General features: G+C 41.6%; 1 protein-coding gene across 8 annotated transcripts in view; it reads right to left on the bottom strand.

Annotated features, from left to right (window-relative positions):
• The window catches only part of csnk1g1 (casein kinase 1, gamma 1), a 59,411-nt gene that overhangs the window by 32,876 nt on the left and 5,217 nt on the right, over positions 1 to 21,318 (bottom strand). For all 8 annotated transcript variants that reach the window (XM_026268504.1, XM_026268507.1, XM_026268509.1 and 5 more), the window contains exons 2-4: positions 7,964 to 8,280; positions 7,620 to 7,660; positions 7,285 to 7,354 (exon numbers count right to left, since the gene is read on the bottom strand). In XM_026268504.1, the coding sequence (XP_026124289.1) occupies positions 7,285 to 7,354; positions 7,620 to 7,660; positions 7,964 to 8,144 (292 nt within the window). In that variant the 5' untranslated portion in view covers positions 8,145 to 8,280. The remainder of the gene's footprint in view (positions 1 to 7,284; positions 7,355 to 7,619; positions 7,661 to 7,963; positions 8,281 to 21,318) is intronic.

The following is a 21,318-nucleotide window of genomic DNA, read 5'->3' as shown; positions in this document are numbered from 1 at the left end:
TTAAATATATATTAGAATACATATTTTAATGTTGCGTTTTATATTGGAGCACCATATTAATATCAAAATATTTCAAACAGAGGTGGAATAAGTTAAAAAAAAAAGTGTTAATATAATTTTTTTATTTATTGCTTGCCAAGTTAAATACAAAAAAAAAAAAAAAACACTCCTAATAAATTCCCTTGCAATCGTAACATTGATTACAAATTTTTATTATTAAGGTGCAGTCACACAGGTTACTTTAACAAAGCAAAGACTGCAAATTGTCCCAGCAGCCTCTGTGAGGGGTCAGGGCTTCAGAGTTTATGTGGGACCCTGCTGATTCGGTATTGCTCAAGGAGCTGAGCAAGGCACCGGTGTAGAGTTACACAAGCCAGGCTGCCAGGCAGTTTAATCAGCGGACTGCTTTACAGACGTCATATGATAACAGCACTAAGTGAACATCCTGGAAACGCTTGTGGTCAGAGTGCCACCTTTCCTGAAGTGCTGATTCATCACTGAGACACAAACCCTGCTGTGGGACATGTACAGAGCCGCACGGCCTGCATACTGTCCCAGATACAGCACAGGAAGAACTACAGACAGCAGAAAGACTCAAACCAATTGCACAGACATCCTTCTTAAACCAGCAGAGCAGCAGATACATAGGCTAACACACAGCTTTACTGAGACACTCGTATAGACACTCGCTGTGCTGCATGCTGAATTATTGAAGAGCTGCTGCTGCCACCCTTTTCCGGTCTCCTCTGGTCCAACACACCCCTGAACGACATATATCATTAAAAACACATCCGCTTGACTTCCACTTCCAATGTAAGAAGTGCACATGTTTACTATACTTCTTTTTTTTATACAAATACCAAAAATCCTGAATAACTGGTGATAGTTTTTTTGTCCTCCAAATTGAAAAATCTATGATCTATTACTTCTACTCAATACAGTATTGAATATTGTAAAACACTTGCATGGTAAATATTGCACTTTTAATATAATAACATCTCATTATTAATTAGACTGTGAATTTTGGTTGGTATGGATGTTTCGGTTTAAATGTTTGGGAGTGTTACAATTTTTTCATGCTAACCAAGCTTGCATTTGTTTGATAAAAAAAATACAGTAAAACAGAGTGCAAAACAATTACAATTGAAATATTTTCTATTTTAATACAAGTTATTTAAAGTAAATGTATTCCTGTGCTGGCAAAGCTGGGCTTTCAGCAGCCATTTGCACAGAATGTTTTTTTTTTCTCAAACACTGTGCTACTTTTCCATATTTTATCTATATAACCTAATCTACACATCTATATAAACCTTTTGTTTTTTCCACATTCCACTGTCCTCGTCTTGCATTATTTGAACTGGCCCTAAGTACACCTACATTAGGAGAATTATTGCCACTTAACATTATCCTAATTTATGAATTGATTCAGGGGATTGCAGACATGATTAAAGAGTTCACAGTAATGAAGGTTAGCGATTAATTGTGAACATTAAAGCTTTTAAATATACTTTTATATTGCAATAATTTCACATTCAATCTTCAAATTGGGGCTGGGCAATATATCTAATGATATGGGGTTGGTGTTAGTGCAGTGGATAAGACACATGCCTTTGGTGTAAGAGACCCAGGTTCGAATCCACTGTGAGACACCAATGTGTCCCTGAGCAAGACACTTAACCCCTAGTTGCTCCAGAGCTCTGACAGATATAGCAATTGTAAGTCGCTTTGGATAAAAGCGTCAGCTAAATGAATAAATGTAAATGTAAATATGATCATGCGCATCTAGTCAGTAAATCTGGTTCCGTGATTACAGTTAAATCACCATCACCTGCTTTCAAATGGAGCAACATTTAATAGACAGAGCCGTAGATCACTGATAAGCTATGCAATTTCACGTTCACTATCGAAGGCGCATTTTATTTTCTCACAACTCTTTACCTTTTCTGACCCACTTCAGGTCTTAAAGTCTCTAATGAGCTGACGAGCTGATCGGGTCTGTTATGCCGCGTTTCCACCGAAATTACCCAGAACATTTTTACCTGGAACTTTTTTTCCCAGGAACTTTTTCCCCGCAGACCTGTTGCTTTCTGCATTTCCACCGCGGTGTAAAGTACCGGGAAGAATAGGCAAATGACTGGTGACGTACGTCCACGCGCGTTTCTCAATACAAAGTACCGCTGATAAAAAAAAAAAGAAAAAAAAAGTAAGCTGATTTTGGACGTGCATCATCAGTAGTTAGTTCAGACTTTGTGCATTCGACTGGGGAGTGTGATGTCTGCGATGACGCAAGTCCGGTAAATCAATAAACAGCAGCGTACTTGATAACTTCAGTCAGCTCGTCTTGGCTACTGCAATTTTCCTTACTGTATATTTACAATAAAACGAAATAGGATATCAAATACCTCTGCCTCCTTTGGTTTTCATTTAAGCATAATAACAACTGCAGAAATGTACTTAGTTCAGGGATATGTGTATATGCAGCCATTACAATGAAACGAAATATTATATAAATTGCTTTTTTTTTATTTTCATTTTAACATATAGATAAATTGAATACAGACCAAAGAAAACCTGTTAGATTTACCCCGCAGCTGAATTATATTTTATGTTTAACCACTAAAGACACATCAGAGCCAGCGGCACATATCAGAAGATCTATCCGAGATGAGGCTGCTCTCTGTGGATACATGAGGACTGAGCTCCCGCTGATCGAGTGGAGCTCACCGTCTCAGAGATCGGCGAAACACATTTTTAAATAGGCGCTGTCTTTATAAATAAAAGACAGATTTGATTTTTGAACAACTACATTCTCACCTGAAATACTTTTAAAATTACATTTCATGACACAATAACAGTAATATTTGAAAATGATCCGAATAAATAGTGTTTGAACTCAACCAATGCTGCGTGAACTCAGATGGCTTTGGCTACAGCAATTTTCCCCTCAATATATTTATAATAACACGAAATAGGATATAAAATACCACTGCCTCCTTTCGTTTTCATTTAAACATAATAACAGCTGCATAAATGTACTTAGTTCAGGGATATGTGTAAAGTTATATACAGCCATTAAAATGAAACAAAATATTATATAGACTTGCCTTTTTTATTTTCATTTTAGCATATAGATAAATTGAATACAGACCAAAGAAAACCTGTTAGATTTACCCCGCAGCTGAATTATATTTTATGTTTAACCACTAAAGAGACATCAGAGCCAGAGGCACATATCAGAAGATCTATCCGAGATGAGGCTGCTTCTCGGCGGATACATGAGGACTGAGCTCCCGCTGATCGAGTGGAGCTCACCGTCTACGAGATCGACGAAACACATTTTTAAATAGGCGATGTCTTTATAAATAAACAACAGATTTGAGTTTTAAACAACTACATTCTCACCTGAAATACTTTTAAAATTACATTTCATGACACAATAACAGTAATATTGTGAAAATGTTGATCCGAATAAATGGTGGTTGAACTCAACCAATGCTGCGTGGATTCAACCAATCAGCATGTTTAGCGCCAAAGTCCCGCCCCCGAAAGTTCCGGAACTTTAAAAAAGTACCACCTCGCAAGCAGGGACTTTCTGAGGGGCATTTTTTTACCCAGAACTTTATTTAGTTCCTGGTTCCTGCGGTGGAAACACACCAAGTACCAGGCCAAAGTCCCTAGTTCCTGGGTTAAAAAACGCGGCTTTAGAGACAGTGCTGGGCTGCTCCAGGACAGTTTTGAAAAATCACTGCGCTTCAGGACATGTTCTAAATCGGACTCATATAATTCCATAAATAGCTTTAAAGGGGGTCGCACACCGGACGAGAAGCGCAGCGCCGCGTCGCGTCGCGCCACGTCTTTAAAATTCGAACACATTATTCTCTATGTGAGTACACACACCGGCGGCGCCATTCGGCGTCTGTCCGCGGCGCCCAGCTACGACTCAGAACGCTGTTCAAATTTCTGCCGCGCCACAGAGCGCCATCCGCATAGTTTTATATTAAAAAACCCAGATGTTATAAACTGAAACTGAAATTAAAGTACAGCACACTTGTTTCATTCAAATAAAACATTACAAAGTGTTTGGTTACGTTTTCAGCAGCACAGTTGCCTAGACAACAGATACAACAAAACAATAACAGACTTATTATAATAACACAGATTCTTTTCATTAATTAACGTTAAAAACTCAGCTTTTATCAATTAAAATCATATATTTAAAATTAAAATAATAGATGAAGTTAAAACTCTCCCATCTTGCTGCGAAATTGAGCTCACGCATATAGAATGTGCGCGTCCAGTGTGCGATACCTCGAGTTGTCCTACATGTGGCGCGACGCGACGCGGCGCGTCTCGTCCGGTGTGCGACCGCCTTAAGGCAGCTTTAATCAACTTCATGGAAACTTCATGCCTTAAATGATTACACAGCATACTCAGTTTCTTTTGCCAAAATGCCAAATATCAGCCGAAATATCGGTGAACCACTAGCTACAATAAATTAAGAATTTGAATACAATTTTTGTTTTATGTGCTGCTAAACCTTTTGGGGTCAACAAACCCGGATTGTTTTTGTATTTTGTGGAAAAAAGAATGAGTTGGCTTGATCCAGCAGAGATCATAAACATGTGTAAGTCTTTATTTTATTAATCTACTCGTATTGGTTTTCACATAACTGGTACACATTTTCCAAATTATAATCACTGACTTAATGTATAATCAAGTGAAACTTTATGAAGTTTCATTCACATAATCTAAATTCTAAATGTGTCACAATGCTAGGATGCTTTTTATTTTTATTTATTTTTTATGTTCTATAACAGACAGCAATTCGATATAGAAGTAATAGCCTAATAGGAGTTATAATGTTGCTAGTCTAATGTCAGTAAGAATGAATTTACTGTGATAGGCTATTCTCTGTTCACGAATATAGCAATGTTCATAACTCGTTTTTGGATTGTATAGGCCTACATACAAAGCATGCTTGTTTTTATGTATGTAACTAACTTATGTTCATTAATATCTTTTCTGGCGTAAATATTTTAAATGTGTTATACCCCGTCATTGATGTTTGCGATTGTCTGAGGTGTAAATGTATCAAGTAAGCTGTAAATATCACTGATAATAAATGTGCTATGTGGTACTTGTGTTCTTTTTTTCCCTATAAATCACTACTTCTAGGAAATAAATTATCCGTGACCATTACAATAATGTTAACAAATGCTGCTGTTCTTGTGAACTTAATATTAATCAAAAAAAAAAAAAAAACTGAAAAAAGAAAAAAATATTCCCAGCTCTTTTCAACGGATTAAAAACTGCAGATACTGCAAATTATGTCACTGCATACCGTAATTACATTTTTATTAAGTAAAATGACAGGAATGTCAGAATTCATTCCAGCCAAAATAAGAACAATTTTCAAACAGTGATTGGCATCATATGAGCATTTTAAAATCTCAATTTCATTTTAATGGGATGTTCTGTAAAATTTGTCTGTGCTTAGAAACCAGTATGAGAACAATATGCACCATTACTCAAAATCTGTTCCTTAAATTAGCTCTGGAAGATATCAAAGAAAATATGCTTGTTAGCATGACCCCTTTGAAATGAGTGACACCCAAATCTGAATTCCCCTCAGACAACAATGACATTTCTAGCTAACTAGCTATTTATGAAATGCAAACACACAAAACTGGCTATACATGACCAGGTACCATCTTGCTGACCCTGCTGCTGCTGAATATATTTCTTATGCTAATACACTCAGTATGAAAATGTTGACTGAGGAACGGCTGTGTGTGAATCTCAAGGAGTGGAGTCCGAGGCCACACCTCCTGTCCTGTCATCATCCAGACTTTGAACAGAGCATTGTGTTACAGGGACAACACCATCACCGCACTGCTCTGTGACAACCCAGCCACCACTTCCTGAATCAAAGTGCAGCATGAAGCAGCTACTGCACAAGCAGACAAATGCTTTACCACTAGTTTGAGTCTTACTTCAATATGGTGTCCTGATTTAAAAGCAAACCAACCCAAAAAAAAAAAATCACAGAGCGATCTCTGAATTATAGCAGAGCAGTCTATTAGCATTGAGGTCAAAATGGCATACATTTACACATTTTACGGGGAAGTCGTGGCCTAACGGTTAGTGACTCTCGGGCCGGCAGGAATTGTCGAGTCTGAAATTACTAAACCAATAATACCAGCACAAAACACACTGTACTGCCCAACAGAAACACATTTTTCCATTCAAGTTACAGATTTAAGCTATGCAGAACACTTTTATACTGGGAAAAAAAGCATTTCCATCCAACAAACTCTACCTAAAAATCTGAAATTTGGGGGAAAATGTTGCAAAATACAAATGGAAATTGTATCTACTGTTGCGGTTTATCTTTTTTATATAAAAAAAATAATAATTTCATTATATATATATATATATTTTTTTTTTTTTTTTTTTTTACATTCATTACAATATATGAAGCACTCATAGTAACACATTATTTCAATGATATTTTCTATCACATAATTATTCTTATATGACTTATTTAGTAAATGTGTTTCCATCATAGGAAAATATATTGTCATTTCAACACTTCAAAATTTGCATGAAAATGCATGAATGGAAACTCTACTTATTTCTTCCCACTTTGTGCCTTACACCAACTTTAAAATTGATATGGGAAAAAGACAATGAAGTACAAATAGCCTACAAAAGGCAGCGAAATTTTAAGGAACACCACCACAATGGGTTTGACATTTTACAAATATACAATGGACAAATATACAATGGAAAAAAGCTGAAGAAATTCTTTGTCAGAGGGACAAAATATCTTTTAACATAATCTGATCATTGCCGACAAGTTTTCTGTATATATATATACACACACACACACACACACACACACCTAGGTGCAGTAGTAAAACAAACAAAACTGAAGCTATGACTCAACATGTCAAATACTCCAGAGGGGAAAATAATCCTCAATCCAATACAAAGGAAACATCTTCACAAAACTTGCTTGGAAACTGCAGGTTTAAAAGCAAAAAAAAAAAAAAAGATAATGGTAAATCCCCATCACAAAGCCTTAGCGCAGGAATAAACAAAGTCACGCACCGGAATATGAAGATTAAGACTAAAGGTAGATGAGATACATTGAGCAAACACACGGATGTGAATGCAAAACTATAAAACACAGCACATGAAAACACGTGAAATGAATATTATCCAAGCAAACAAAGGAGAAAATGCAGCATACAGCAGTGCTGGTGCTGATTATAATCTTACCTGAACTGCCTAATGTTTTGTAGAACCGGTACTCCAAATGTAGCTGTGGGGCCCTCGATTTCACAGGTTCCTTTAGGAGTGTCAGGAAAACAACTCTTTCATTTGTTTACAATAAACAAATATTCCAGCCAGAAACACACACTTAATGTTCCTTAAACTTCTGTCTAAAATACAGCAGTTGGAGTTGATTTCTTTGAACAAATTCAGCCTTTAGAGTTTGATTCCAGATCTACAGACATGCCTAGACATTACAACTACACGTAAAAACAAAACACTAACAGAACACCAGCCTATGCTGTTATAATTACTTCGTAGAAAATAATAAGTATACTTACCAATTTTATTGCAACGTACTCATTTGTATAGAGATTCTTTCCTAAAAAGAAAAACAGACAAAGGGTGACCAACTGAACATCACAACCCCAAACAGGTCCCATCCAATCTGTTTGTTCTACTAACAGATCATTGAGGCAAGTTCTAAGAAAACTTGCTGAAAATGCTATTTTTGCAATACAACTTGTTCCCCAAGTCAACGTTCCCCAGTGGATTGGCTAACAACCCAAGAACACCAGAGCTCCTGAGATTCACTCCTGCTTGGCACCTTTAAGCAAAGAACTTCACCCCTAGTTGCTCCATGGAGACTTTTGTGAACAGATAGTACATGAATGGCTCCTCTTACCGAGCTTCAACTCTCCAAAGTTGCCACAGCCGATCTTCTTGCCAACTCTGAAGTTCGGTCCAACCATAAGGACCCCAGAGGACGAGGAGGAGCTGGAGGGCCGCGAGTGCCCGCTGCGCCCCTGGGCCACTTTACTGCTCCTGGCCGGCCTCTCGCCCTCCTTCTCTCTGGGGTGATCCATGACTGCGGCGCCGGAGGCACAGAGATCCAGACGAACCAGGCCTGAGCCCAAAGCAGACAGCTCAGGCCAAAAGAAAACTCATGGGACGACTGCTGTTGGCACCGCTGCCGCTGAACCATTCACTGCTGCCAGCGCACTGAGGGAAGGAAACATTCGATCTGAGTATGTTTTGAACACCATTAAGGCCTTTCCACATGGAGCGCGAAAAAGCAAACGTTCCGATTCACCATCCGTTTTCTTCCACGTGCGCAATGAGTCAGCGCATGAAATATGAAAGCCAGTAGACATATGATTATGACAATATATTTACTGTATGCGTTTTATATGCAGCGCATGGTATGTTTATAGCAATAATGGATGTTTCTGACAAATATTAGCAGTGTAGTGTAATTAAACATACAAAGATGTGCATGTGCCTTGTTATTAATCAAAATCAACTATAGATCACAATTGAAAATTGTCATCTAAGGAAAAATGCTTTGTTGGTTGGTGGCACCTAGCATAAAGGCATGAATTATGAATTACCAGAAGGCAAACTATTTAATTTCTATATCATTTCACGTTTGCTATGAAAGCCCAGTTTGTAGGCGATTCGTATCATTTTTTTTGCATCGCACTCAGTGTGGAAAGACCTTTAGATCTCTGAAACAATAAGAGTGTTTGAAAAGTACATTACTTCACTAAATCTTTATGAAATCACCTGCTTTCTTACTAAAACAAATTCACAAAAGCTGAAATATTTCACTGTGAATGGCAATGCCACAGTTCTATTCAAATTAACCACTGTTCACCTCCGGAAAATCTATAGCACCACATCAAATGAAACTACATTTTACTAGTGGACATTTTTTTTTTGGAAACAGGCTTCATCCAAGGGTGGATTAATTGGTCAGCTACAGATAGAAAACAGCCAATTTCCGTTCTAATTACACAATCAGTCAACATCACATTTGGCAGACAGTGAAAGCAAATGTATGATGCTTAATATATTTGCCAATATTTAACCTTTTTGTATAATAACAAGTCTGACCTACATTGTGTCAATAACAATAAAAATTTACTTTGTAATGGTTTTGATAAAAAATTATTTCAAAACAAAATCTGTGCACAGATGAGTTGTCCACAATAAGACTAAAACTTCATAGTTTGACCTGTAATTTTCAAAGATGACATTAAAATTAATATGTCAAAATGTTTTAAGAAAACGCATATGGAATAAGTGTGGCGAGGGGGGCGTGGGAAGCCGAAAATACTGCAGCGGGAGAAAGAATGTGGGGACAAGCGGTAATAAGGAGGTCAAATGATTAATGATTGACACCTGTCTGTAATTCCAGTGATTGGGGGAGAGAGGATTTATAAGCGCCGAGCAGACCGGCGAGAGGAGGCTGGATCTTGGATAGAGCAGAGCTGAGCAGTCTGTGTGCGGTTATATGTTTAAAGGCAGAGAGCCGAGCCGCAGTTTACTTTTGTTTATCGTGTTTTATTTTGAATTAATAAAGAGCATTTTTCGCCACCCCTGACTTCCTTGTCCGTTATCTAACGAACTGTTTTACACTGGTGCCGTGACCCGGATAGGGAAGCCGGCACGCCGCCATGCAGCCAGCGACAGCAACGCCACTTGCGGAGCTGGTGAAGTCACTCGCCGGTCTTCACCAAACCCAACATCAGGCGCTGATGGACCTCAAGTTGGAGCAGGAGGATCGCTTCCGGCTGTTGGTCCAAGCCCAGGATGAAGACCGGCGAGTCCTCCGGAGCTTTCTGGGCCGGGAGGGCACCCCAGCAGCAGTCCCCTCCTTAGCGCACGTCCCGCTGATGAAGATGGGTCCACAAGACGATCCAGAGGCGTTTGTGGATCTCTTTGAGAGAACAGCGGAGGCGTGTGGCTGGGAGCGCACACAATGGCCGGTGCGCCTCATTCCGCTGCTGACTGGGGAGGCACAGGTGGCGGCCCAACAGCTGCCTGTAGCGAACCTCCTGGCCTATGACGACCTGAAGCGGGCCGTCCTTCAGCGAGTCGGCCGTACCCCCGAACAACATCGGCAACGCTTCCGGTCAAGGGAGCTGGGGGACAGCGGCCGGCCTTTCGTGATGGCCCAACAGCTCCGGGATGCTTGCCGCAGGTGGTTGCTGGCGGAGGATCGCGATGTCGAAGCAGTGGTCGACCTGGTGGTACTGGAACAGTTCATCGCTCGGCTGCCTCGGGGGACGGCCGAGTGGGTCCGGTGCCACCGCCCGTCATCGCTGACGCAGGCTATCCAGCTGGCTGAAGACCATCTGGTGGCGTGCCCGGGGGGTGGCGAGCCCCTTTTTAACCTCTCTCTCTCTTCTCCTTCCCATCCCTCTCCCTCTCGCCCTATTCCTGTTCCCAGGTCGCGGAGTAACGTGCCCCCTCGTGTCCCACAACGGAGTGGGGCCTTCCAGGGGAACAGACCAGGGACACGGGAGGGCGCAGGGGCTACTGGTCCCTCCGCCCCTTTCTCCTCTCTCCACCAATCTTTTGGCCATCCTTCTGCCGCTGGGGCGGCGGGAAGGCCTGGGCCGGCCTGCTGGAGATGCGGGGACCCGGGGCATTTTCTGGACCGGTGTCCAATGATGGAAGTGGGAGCATTGATCCGGGTTCCCGACTCCCCAGCGGCCGCCCCCGATCAGGCTGGACTGTACCAAATACCTGTGAGTATCGAGGGGGGTACATATCAGGCGTTGGTGGATTCGGGCTGTAACCAAACCTCCATCCATCAAAGCCTGATGCAACAGAGGGCATTGGATACAAGCCGCAAGGTTAAAGTGAGGTGTGTGCACGGGGATGTGGTGGACTACCCTCTAGTGCCGGTTAGTATTCAGTTTCGGGGGAAAACGCATAGAATGAAGGTGGCGGTTAATTCCCACCTTAGGCATCCGCTGATTTTGGGGACAGATTGGCCAGCTTTTACACAATTATTGGGGGTTTTGTGTGCGGATGCTTCTTGGGAGACAGGGCAGGGAAACGGAGAAGCGGTGGCGCAGGCTGGCGATGCAGTTGCGGGACCTTCACAGGCTGACTCGGAGGAAACGAGAGCGAGGGCGGACTTCAGGTCCCCTGAGCTAGATGACTTTCCACTGGAGCAGTCTCGTGATGAGACGCTTAAAAACGTGTATGACCGGGTCCGCACCATCGACGGACGGCTTCTCCAGCCTGACCAGCCTCTCTCTTTCCCTTATTTTTCCATAATAAAAGATAGGTTGTATCGGGTGACCCAAGATACCCAGTCAAATAGGAATATAACCCAATTATTAGTCCCAAAAAGCCGTCGGGAAATGCTTTTCCAGGCGGCTCACTGTAGTCCCATGGCAGGCCACTTGGGGGAAGCAAAGACACGTGAGCGGCTCATGGCCCGTTTTTTTTGGCCGGGCATTCACGAGCACATCCGCCGGTGGTGTGCGGGGTGTCGGGAATGTCAGCTGGTAAATCCGCCGGCCACTTCTAAAGCGCCATTGCGTCCCTTACCACTGATAGAGGTCCCCTTCGAGAGAATTGGTATGGACCTCATCGGGCCATTAGAACGCTCAGCACGCGGGCATCGTTTTGCATTAGTTCTCGTGGACTATGCAACACGATACCCAGAAGCAGTGCCGCTACGCACAATCTCCGCAAAGAGTGTGGCGGACGCACTGTTTCGGGTGATCTCCCGAGTGGGGATCCCCAAAGAGATCCTCACAGACCAGGGCACGGCGTTTATGTCACGTACGGTAAGCGAGCTATACGAACTACTGGGCATTAAATCGATTCGCACCAGCGTCTATCACCCACAAACAGATGGCTTGGTGGAACGATTTAATCGCACATTGAAATCCATGGTTCGTAAGTTCGTTAAGGAGGACGCCAAAAATTGGGATAAATGGCTCGAGCCCCTGTTGTTCGCAGTGCGGGAGGTTCCACAAGCCTCCACAGGGTTTTCCCCATTCGAGCTTCTCTATGGTCGTCAGCCCCGCGGGGTGCTTGACGTCATTAGGGAGGCTTGGGAGGAGGGGCCTTCAAACAGCCGTAGTGAAATTCAGTATGTCATGGACCTTCGAGCAAAACTTCACACTCTGGGGCGGCTGTCTATGGAGAATTTGCTCCAGGCTCAAGACAGACAGAGTCGGCTGTACAACAGGGGTACGCGAGCGCGTCAATTTACACCGGGAGAGAAAGTGCTTGTGTTACTTCCAACATCCAGTTCTAAATTACTCGCAAAGTGGCAAGGACCGTTTGTGGTTACACGGCGAGTGGGGGATCTCGATTATGAGGTGGTGCGTTCGGATAGAGGGAATTCACGTCAGATTTATCATCTCAACCTGCTAAAACGGTGGAATGAGGTGGCCTCGGTTGAGTTAGCCGTGACAATTTCAGCAGAGGATGATCTCGGGCCAGAAGCAGCTGTCAAAACCAACCCGCTCGCTCTGGTCCCTGGGGGAGATCACCTCTCGCCACGGCAGCTTGCCGAGGTAGCCAAGTTGCAAGCAGATTTCGCGGACGTGTTTTCTCCCCTGCCGGGTCGCACCAATCTCATACAGCACCATATCGAAACGGTCCCCGGGGAAGTGGCGCGCAGCCGCCCCTATCGTTTACCGGAACACAAAAAAAAGGTGGTTCAAGATGAATTAACGGCCATGCTAGAGTTGGGAGTAATAGAAGAATCGCATAGCGACTGGGCGAGCCCGATAGTTTTAGTCCCTAAAACAGACGGCTCGGTCCGTTTCTGTGTTGATTACCGAAGGGTGAATGCAGTGTCGAAATTTGACGCTTATCCAATGCCCCGAGTTGACGAGCTGCTTGATCGGTTAGGTTCGGCTCGCTTTTATTCGACACTGGATTTAACAAAAGGGTATTGGCAGATCCCCTTGTCGCCATTATCCAAAGAAAAAACGGCCTTCACCACGCCGTTTGGGTTGCACCAATTTGTCACCCTTCCGTTTGGGTTATTCGGGGCTCCCGCCACCTTTCAGCGTCTTATGGACAAGATTCTCCGGCCCCATTCCGCGTACGCCGCTGCCTATCTCGACGACATCATTATACACAGTAATGATTGGCAGCGGCATATGGAACATCTGCGTGCGGTCCTGAGATCCTTAAGGGTGGCTGGACTCACGGCGAACCCACGGAAGTGTGCAATTGGGCGGGTGGAGGTACGGTATCTGGGCTTCCACTTGGGTCATGGGCAGGTGCGTCCCCAAATTGACAAGACCGCAGCAATTGCAGCTTGCCCAAGCCCCAAGACCAAAAAGGAGGTGAGACAGTTCCTGGGGCTGGCGGGATATTATAGAAGGTTTATTCCTAATTATTCGGACCTCACCAGCCCGCTGACTGATCTCACCAAAAAGGAAGCACCAGATCCGGTCCAGTGGACGGAGCCGTGCCAACAGGCCGTAACCAAGGTAAAGGCTGCCCTGTGCGGCGGGCCGCTCTTGCACTCTCCTAACTTTAATCTCCCGTTTTTGTTGCAGACGGACGCGTCGGACAGGGGGTTGGGTGCAGTCCTGTCTCAGGTGGTCGCAGGAGAGGAGCGGCCGGTGCTGTATCTAAGTCGAAAGCTCTCAAAGAGAGAGACTAGATACAGCACCATTGAAAAAGAATGTTTAGCCATTCGATGGGCTGTCCTCACTCTGCGCTATTACCTCCTGGGACGGGAATTCACTCTCTGTTCGGACCACGCGCCCCTCCAGTGGCTCCACCGCATGAAGGATACCAACGCGCGGATCACCCGTTGGTATCTCGCTTTACAGCCTTTTAAATTCAAGGTGATCCACAGGCCGGGGGCCCAGATGGCGGTGGCCGACTTCCTCTCCAGGAGGGTGGGGGGGGCTGCTGCAGGCCGGAGTGCTCCCCGGCCTGAGTCGGGCGGTGGGGGTATGTGGCGAGGGGGGCGTGGGAAGCCGAAAATACTGCAGCGGGAGAAAGAATGTGGGGACAAGCGGTAATAAGGAGGTCAAATGATTAATGATTGACACCTGTCTGTAATTCCAGTGATTGGGGGAGAGAGGATTTATAAGCGCCGAGCAGACCGGCGAGAGGAGGCTGGATCTTGGATAGAGCAGAGCTGAGCAGTCTGTGTGCGGTTATATGTTTAAAGGCAGAGAGCCGAGCCGCAGTTTACTTTTGTTTATCGTGTTTTATTTTGAATTAATAAAGAGCATTTTTCGCCACCCCTGACTTCCTTGTCCGTTATCTAACGAACTGTTTTACAATAAGAAACAATTTTACACAAAGCCTGGAAGCCATAATGTTAGGGCAAAACAGCAAAACATTATTTTCAGTTTCAGACAGAATTATGAATCAAATGGCAACATCTAATCCTTGCTCCTGCAATAAACTTATTTCCGACACGGTTAGCGTCTATTTTGTACACAAAAAAACGATAAGCTATGAAAGATTAACATCTCAAAAGGTGTGAACAAACATCACTGTGAACAGAAAGGATGCTAAAGTAGAACCTTGCAATTTCTGTAGATGAAATATTGAGTCAGCTTGTTGCCATTTTGCCAATGAACTTTGCTATGATTGTGTTAATTTATCACCTGAGGACAAAACACAAACAGCACACTGAGTAAAATTTACTGAAAATGTACACTTAAACCCATTAACCTGATTTTAATAACTTAAACCATGTTTTTGGTTAAAAAAATGATTTGGTGCATTAATATTAGGTTTATAATTTGCATTACATGAGGGGTTATCCAGCAAATACAGTGCTTTTTGTCTTTACGTGTGCATGCAGGCAGAGCACATGATGTTGTTGTTTTTTATTGATGTGGACGTGCAGGTCTGTTCACGGATGACAGATATGGGTCACTTAAAAACTTAAACTAAATAGATCTGAGAACAACAAAAATCAGCGCAACACCGAGTTATTGCTCATACAAGCAATCAGGTACAATCAAGGGCAGCTGTGGCCACATAAAACCCAACAAAAAAAAATCATGACAACAAAACTGCAAGACCTACCTAGAAGAAGAATAAGAGAAGTTCACTTTGATGAATCAAGCCCAAACAAAGGGACTTAAGTGCTCCTAAATGACCTATAATCACACACAGAACTATTGTTCCTAATGTCAACCGCATCACAGCCATGCTAAACATTGGTGGTGGGAATTATACTAAATATAAGCCCACAAAAGTGCATACATCTTGACGTATTTCTAAAGCCCATGGCATCATTATTTGTGATTATCGGTGATGCAGCACTAATGCAATATGCTGTATCCATTAGATGTCTCATCTCAAATCATTAACCTTTTGAAAAGAGATTAGCTCGGGAGGAAGTCGGGCATCAGGGAGGGATTCCTATTGTGACACAAGCAGTGAGGAAATGCTTCCCAGAACACCCGAGTAAGACTGCACACTGTGCTTAAAGGGTGATCACCAAGGAGAAAGTCTTCAATATTGAAAAGACAAAATTCTTGAATCTCAATACAAAACAGAAACTTATACGTTCACATGAAGGGATAGTTCACCCAAAAATGATAATTTTATTTTATCTGCTTACCCCCAGGGCATCCAAGATGTAGATGACATTGTTTCTTCAGTAGATCACAAACAGAGATTTTTAAAACAAACTGTTGCAGTCTCTCAATCATATAATGCAAGTGGATGGGAACCACAGCTAAAACATACAAAAAAAAAAAAAAAAAAAAAAAAACATACACAAACGAAATCAAATTAAACCCTGTGGCTTGTGACGATACATTGATGTGTAAAGACACAAAACAATCAGTCTGCAAAAAACTGAATAGTATTTATTTAGGTTTTTATCCACGGGTTATGAGATGACCCAAGCATCGGGGACACCACCCAAGTTACATTGCGAAGTAGGCCTTCGTATTGTAATTTGATAAAGATAGATATTTAATAGGGCTGTCACTTTTCTTTCGAAAATCGATTGCACAATTGATCGGACCAACCAAAACAAGTTTCGAAATGAAAATAGGGGAATTTTAACCAAATTTGTACACTATTATTTTTTTTTAAAATAATTAAACAATTAAAAACTCACAAACAAGCAGAAAAAGAAAATAAAGAATTCCAAAAGTGCAGTATGCATTGCGAAAGCTAGACAGAAATTACCAGCAAATACGCGCCTGACCCAGTGACGTCGAAAGCGACCTCTTTACAGGAGATGCTGAGTTATGAAAAGAAGCCACCATTGCCAGCTGACAGCGACCGGCTTTTGTGGTGAAAGATTGGCAGCAATACTCCCACCTTGCACAGCCTTATTGCCTTGAATTGCCTAAATCATAAATGCAGCTGGGTTGAAGCTTGCAGTGATGTTTTTAATTTATGTTATGGCAGCAGTCCCCTCTGCATATATATTTTTTTCGAGAATGTTGCACTCCTGTTGCTGTTTTTTATTCTGTGCGAAACTTCATGACAAATAGGGCTGAAGATCTTGAGTTTGGTCAGGTTCGGGCTTTATTTATATCATCTGACGCGGGCTCTGGCTTGCGCTCCGGTTCCCGAGGTAAACGAGCGGTCATGTGATGCGTTTTGATTAGCGCGAGAAAGATGTGAAAATGGATACTGAGTAGGTGCAATGAAAGCTTGCCTCTGGCGAACATGTTTTGGTTGCATCAGCAACTAAAGCAAAGTCTGAGGTTTGGAAAAGTTTTGACCTGTTTATAATGAGAATAATGAGTGAATAATGACGCACCATCAGTGAGCTCAGAAACGCGCTGAAGACATCTACAGTGGATTCAATCATTTTCCTCCACAAAAACATGTAGAACTAGCCTAATCTCTGTGAGTAAAGGTTTTTCAAATGATAACTAAATATTCATTGAGTCTTAAATGCATAATTGGGACGCTAATGTTGGCATTATTCTTTTATTAAAGGTCCCCTTCTTCGTGATTCCATGTTTTAAACTTTAGTTAGTGTGTAATGTTGTTGTTAGAATATAAATAATATCTATAAAATTCTAAAGCTAAAAGTTCAATGCCAAGCGAGATATTTTATTTAACAGAATTCGCCTACAAAAAACGACCCGTTTGGACTACAGCCCTCTAGTTCCTGCAGTAATAACGTCACTAAAACAGTTTTTTTGACTAACCACCGCCCACATTAATTCACAAACAGGGGGGCGTGGCCTTGTTGCGCTCAGACGGAGAAGGAAGAGCTGTTTGTGTTTGTCGCCATGTTGTTGAAACGCTGTTTTTTTCATCTCGGAGTCCAATCATCTTTGTTTGTGCTTCCTAGGAACGCTGTACTTTGAGATTAATAGTTAAAATTTATGTTTAACTCGGTTCCCGAACATTATAATGCACATGTAAAACTATGTGCAGCTCATTTTGCTGAGGACAGCTTGCTGAGGACAACTTTCTCAATCTCAATCAGTTTAATGCTGGATTTGCACGAAGATTATTCTTGAAAGATGGAGCAGTTCCCTCTTTGTCTGGAGAAGGCATTGTTTATGGACCACAGCCGGTAAGTGTATTTTATTATTTAAGTTGGTGCGTTTAACAGTTTCTGTAACTTATTACACAAAGGGCAACGCTGTTTAGCTTTGTTAACTAGATGTTAGGGCTTTGCGGTTGCGGATTTCATGCGCATCTCGTCAGTAAAAACCTTCCTCCTGTGACTATAAATACATCTCCAGCACGTGCGTTCTAGCCCAATCGCGTTACCAGCATAGGTTACCAGGAGGGCAGCCTGCTCTCAGCTGCTGTCGAATCACAGCACAGGAACCGCTGGCCCAATCAGAACCCGTTACGTATTTCTGAAGGAGAGGCTTCATAGAACAAGGAAGTCATCAGCCAGTTTTTGTGACAGTGAAAACAGCAGTATACAGATAGGTGAATTGTGTGAAAAATACTGTGTTTTTTTTACACGCGAAACATGAACATGTTATATTGCACACTGTAAACACAATCAAAGCTTCAAAAAAGCGCGTAAAACTGGACCTTTAAATGTCAGCTGCTAGTGGCGAAGCAAATCCGGCGGAGCCTTTATCTTAATTTCGTTATTGCCAAATACCCATCTTAATTTAAAATTTATCCTAATTTAATTTGTTAAAAAAGACTCGTTTTATTGGTGCGTTGGTCTATTTATGGGCTAAATGAGCCTATGCCTATTTAGAGTGCTGAGATGTTAAGATGTCACAGAGGACTTATTTTATTAATTTATTCCGTGGCCTAGTCTACGTTAGTTATGAATAAATTATGTTAAAACATGTATAAATGACTCATTCTTGACAAAAGGCAAAAGAGCTGTGTGTGTGGGCGCATATTTGAATGTCGGACTGTAAACGGGTTCATGCTTTTAAAAAGCTGTCACTCAAAATGTATTTTTCGGGCTCGTGCCGAAATCTTTTAAGGCTGATTACAGCTCTAATGCCAATAAATAAGAAATATTGCTGACTTGTGTGTTTCCAGCGCTCTCTTTACGTTCATCTGTTATTTGGCGTTGAAAAAGGAAACGTCTTTTTTGTTTTACACGGAAAATCGATTTTACAATCGATTCAATGAACCCTCATGTCTTAAAAATCAAAAATGTTTTTTTCACAAAAGTGACAGCCCTAATATTTAATATAGGCTATAGGGAATTGCATGAAACATTAATTTATTGTTTTATTTAGTTTTTAATTAACCGCCCAACAAATAAAGCGAAAATGTCTTTACCCACCCAAACCTGACCCGTGGGTTATGAGATGACCTGCGCATCACTAGTTCAGGCATTGCAGTGCATCAGAGATAAAAATAAATAAAAAAAAACCAATATTAATACTGTTCATTTTCTTGCAGAGACCAATCATTTTGTGTCTTTAAACATCAATGTATCGCCACGAGCCGCAGGTTTTAATTTGGCTTTCTTTGTGTATGTTTTAGCGTCATTCCCATTCACACCCATTATAAGACTGACAGACTGCAGAAAGGTTTGTTTTAAAAATCTCTTTGTGTGTTCTACTGAAGAAACAAAGTCACCTACATCTTGGATGCCCTGGGGGTAAGCAGATAAACATCAAATTTTAATTTTTGGGCGAACTATCACTTAAAGGCCCATTCAAACCAAGAACAACAACAATGATAAATGTATTAGTTCCCACACGAACAGACAATAAGATTTAGTTTACAATCACGTGCTGCAATTTTGCCACCCGCCACAAAAAAAAAAAAAAAAAAATTCTATACTAGTACCAGTTTTTAGGTGTATGTGTATATTATATATATATATATATATATATATATATATATATATATATATATACATATATATATATATATATATATATATATATATATATATATTTTTTTTTAGCTGATGAAAGATAACAAATGAAAGCCAATTAGAATCCACATGATTGCTCAAGCATTCTAAAACAGCGGACAACATAACCAGAGCCAAACGTTTTTGTTCTTTGGTGTGGAGACCATTATAGTTAACTTCATCTTTAACGGTTACAATTCTTGATATGAGCCTTTAAAGTCATGTGGATTCAGATTGGCAGTCAATGTTTTATTGTTCATCAGCTAAATCGTTCCTCTTTGCCATTGTGGTGTAGCGTTCAATATATTCTCCTACAATTAGAACTAATATTAAAACTTTATAGTTATCATCCTTGGTGCACGTGGTTGTATAGATTATAGGGATGGGCGTTTTCCGCAAATATCACATTCGAATATATGAGCTCACAAAAAAAGAATATTTAAATATTTGTTTATTTAAATTAAGTTTAATGAGACAGACGTTATTTTTCAGTTACATTTATTGTTTCAGTCTTTTTTGAACAAGCTTATACACAATAAGCTTTAACTTTACGCTACATTGTGTTTTGTAGCTGAAAACCTAAACTAAACCTTAATGTGTGCAAACAAACAAAAAAAGTACAGAGCAAAAGCTAAAAAAAAAAAAAGTGAACAAAGAAAAAACGTAAATAAAGCAGCCTGCAGCAATTAGGCTTTTGTACTGAACGTAGCCAAAATTTTACTCTGAACCTTTTAAACTGTCAGAAAATCTTTTTTGCTTGTTTAAACTGCGATTTGTTTTTGATCGGTGAGGTGCAGGAGGAACTTAAAGGAGAACTTTGCAAACGAGAGGTCGTTCAGTGTTGCCGTCTGTGATACGCGTGCGCACCTGAGCATCTTTATATACTGGCCTCAGCTAGACGGTTAAGCAGTGTTCGAACTATACCGTGTCCTTTGGGGGAGCCCACTTCTTTTTTTTTGGGGGGGGGGGGGGGGGGGGGGGTTAGAGGTCGTGCACATGCGCATGCCTCAAATAAGGACTTACAACAGCTACAAGTGTATGCACTATTATACATTATCGACACGAGTGCCTCAAAAAAGGACATATAATGACTTACAAAGATACATAACAGCTACAATATGCACTATTATACTTTATCGACACAAATTGATCAGGAAGGTCAGGAAGGTCAGGTCAGGAAGACAGCCTTGAATGATGTTGCGCTCTCCTCCGTTAATTTAGAATTCACCTCAATTACTTTATTTGCCAGAATCGCCCTTGCTTAGTCAATGCCACTTCAATGGCCATCTTGTGTGCAATGCTGTCCCTGTATTTATATATAATTTTTCGCGACTGGTTCTGAGCATTAATCATTAATCCACTCCTCAGACAAGTGCGTGCCAGGTACCTTTTCAGACAGAAGAAGGTTTTTTGCGTCCTTACAAGTTGAAACGAGTGGAAAAAAATGTGGCCCCTTTAAGAGCTGCGCGCTCCCTGTAAAACGGTATGCACTCTGTATGATAATGTATACACGCGCGACTCGAATCCCCCATGTATGCGGGTAATCTCTGTTTGGAAATCATTTTGTTTTAATCTTGTTTGTTTTGTTTTGGTTACGCTGTGGACGGTGGAACATGGGACAGACAATTGCCCGAGTTCGATTGGAGAAATAAAACGAGTCGTTGTTAAATGTCAATCGCCTCCGTGAGTTTTGTCTGGCCTATTAACTTTGTGAGCTATCCATATTTTTCCCCCTCCTGACACAACGCGTTACAAAGTGATACACCCCAAGCTTCCATCCTTAACACACAGCCATGTATATTGGCTCTTCCAGTCTCTCCACTGCTGGCTGTTCCAGTTTAACGCGAGAGAGGACTCGAAGCAAGAGGGGTTAGGATCCCAGAGATTACTTTTCTTCAGCTTCATGCGTTTTCACAGTGGGCTTGGCTTGAGGTTTACCAGTGCTTGCAGCAGGTGAATCA

Source organism: Carassius auratus, chromosome 7 (assembly GCF_003368295.1).
Source record: "Carassius auratus strain Wakin chromosome 7, ASM336829v1, whole genome shotgun sequence".
NCBI lineage: Eukaryota > Metazoa > Chordata > Actinopteri > Cypriniformes > Cyprinidae > Carassius > Carassius auratus.
The sequence above is the reverse complement of the archived record's forward strand: the minus strand, read 5'-3'. Positions and strand labels throughout refer to the sequence as shown.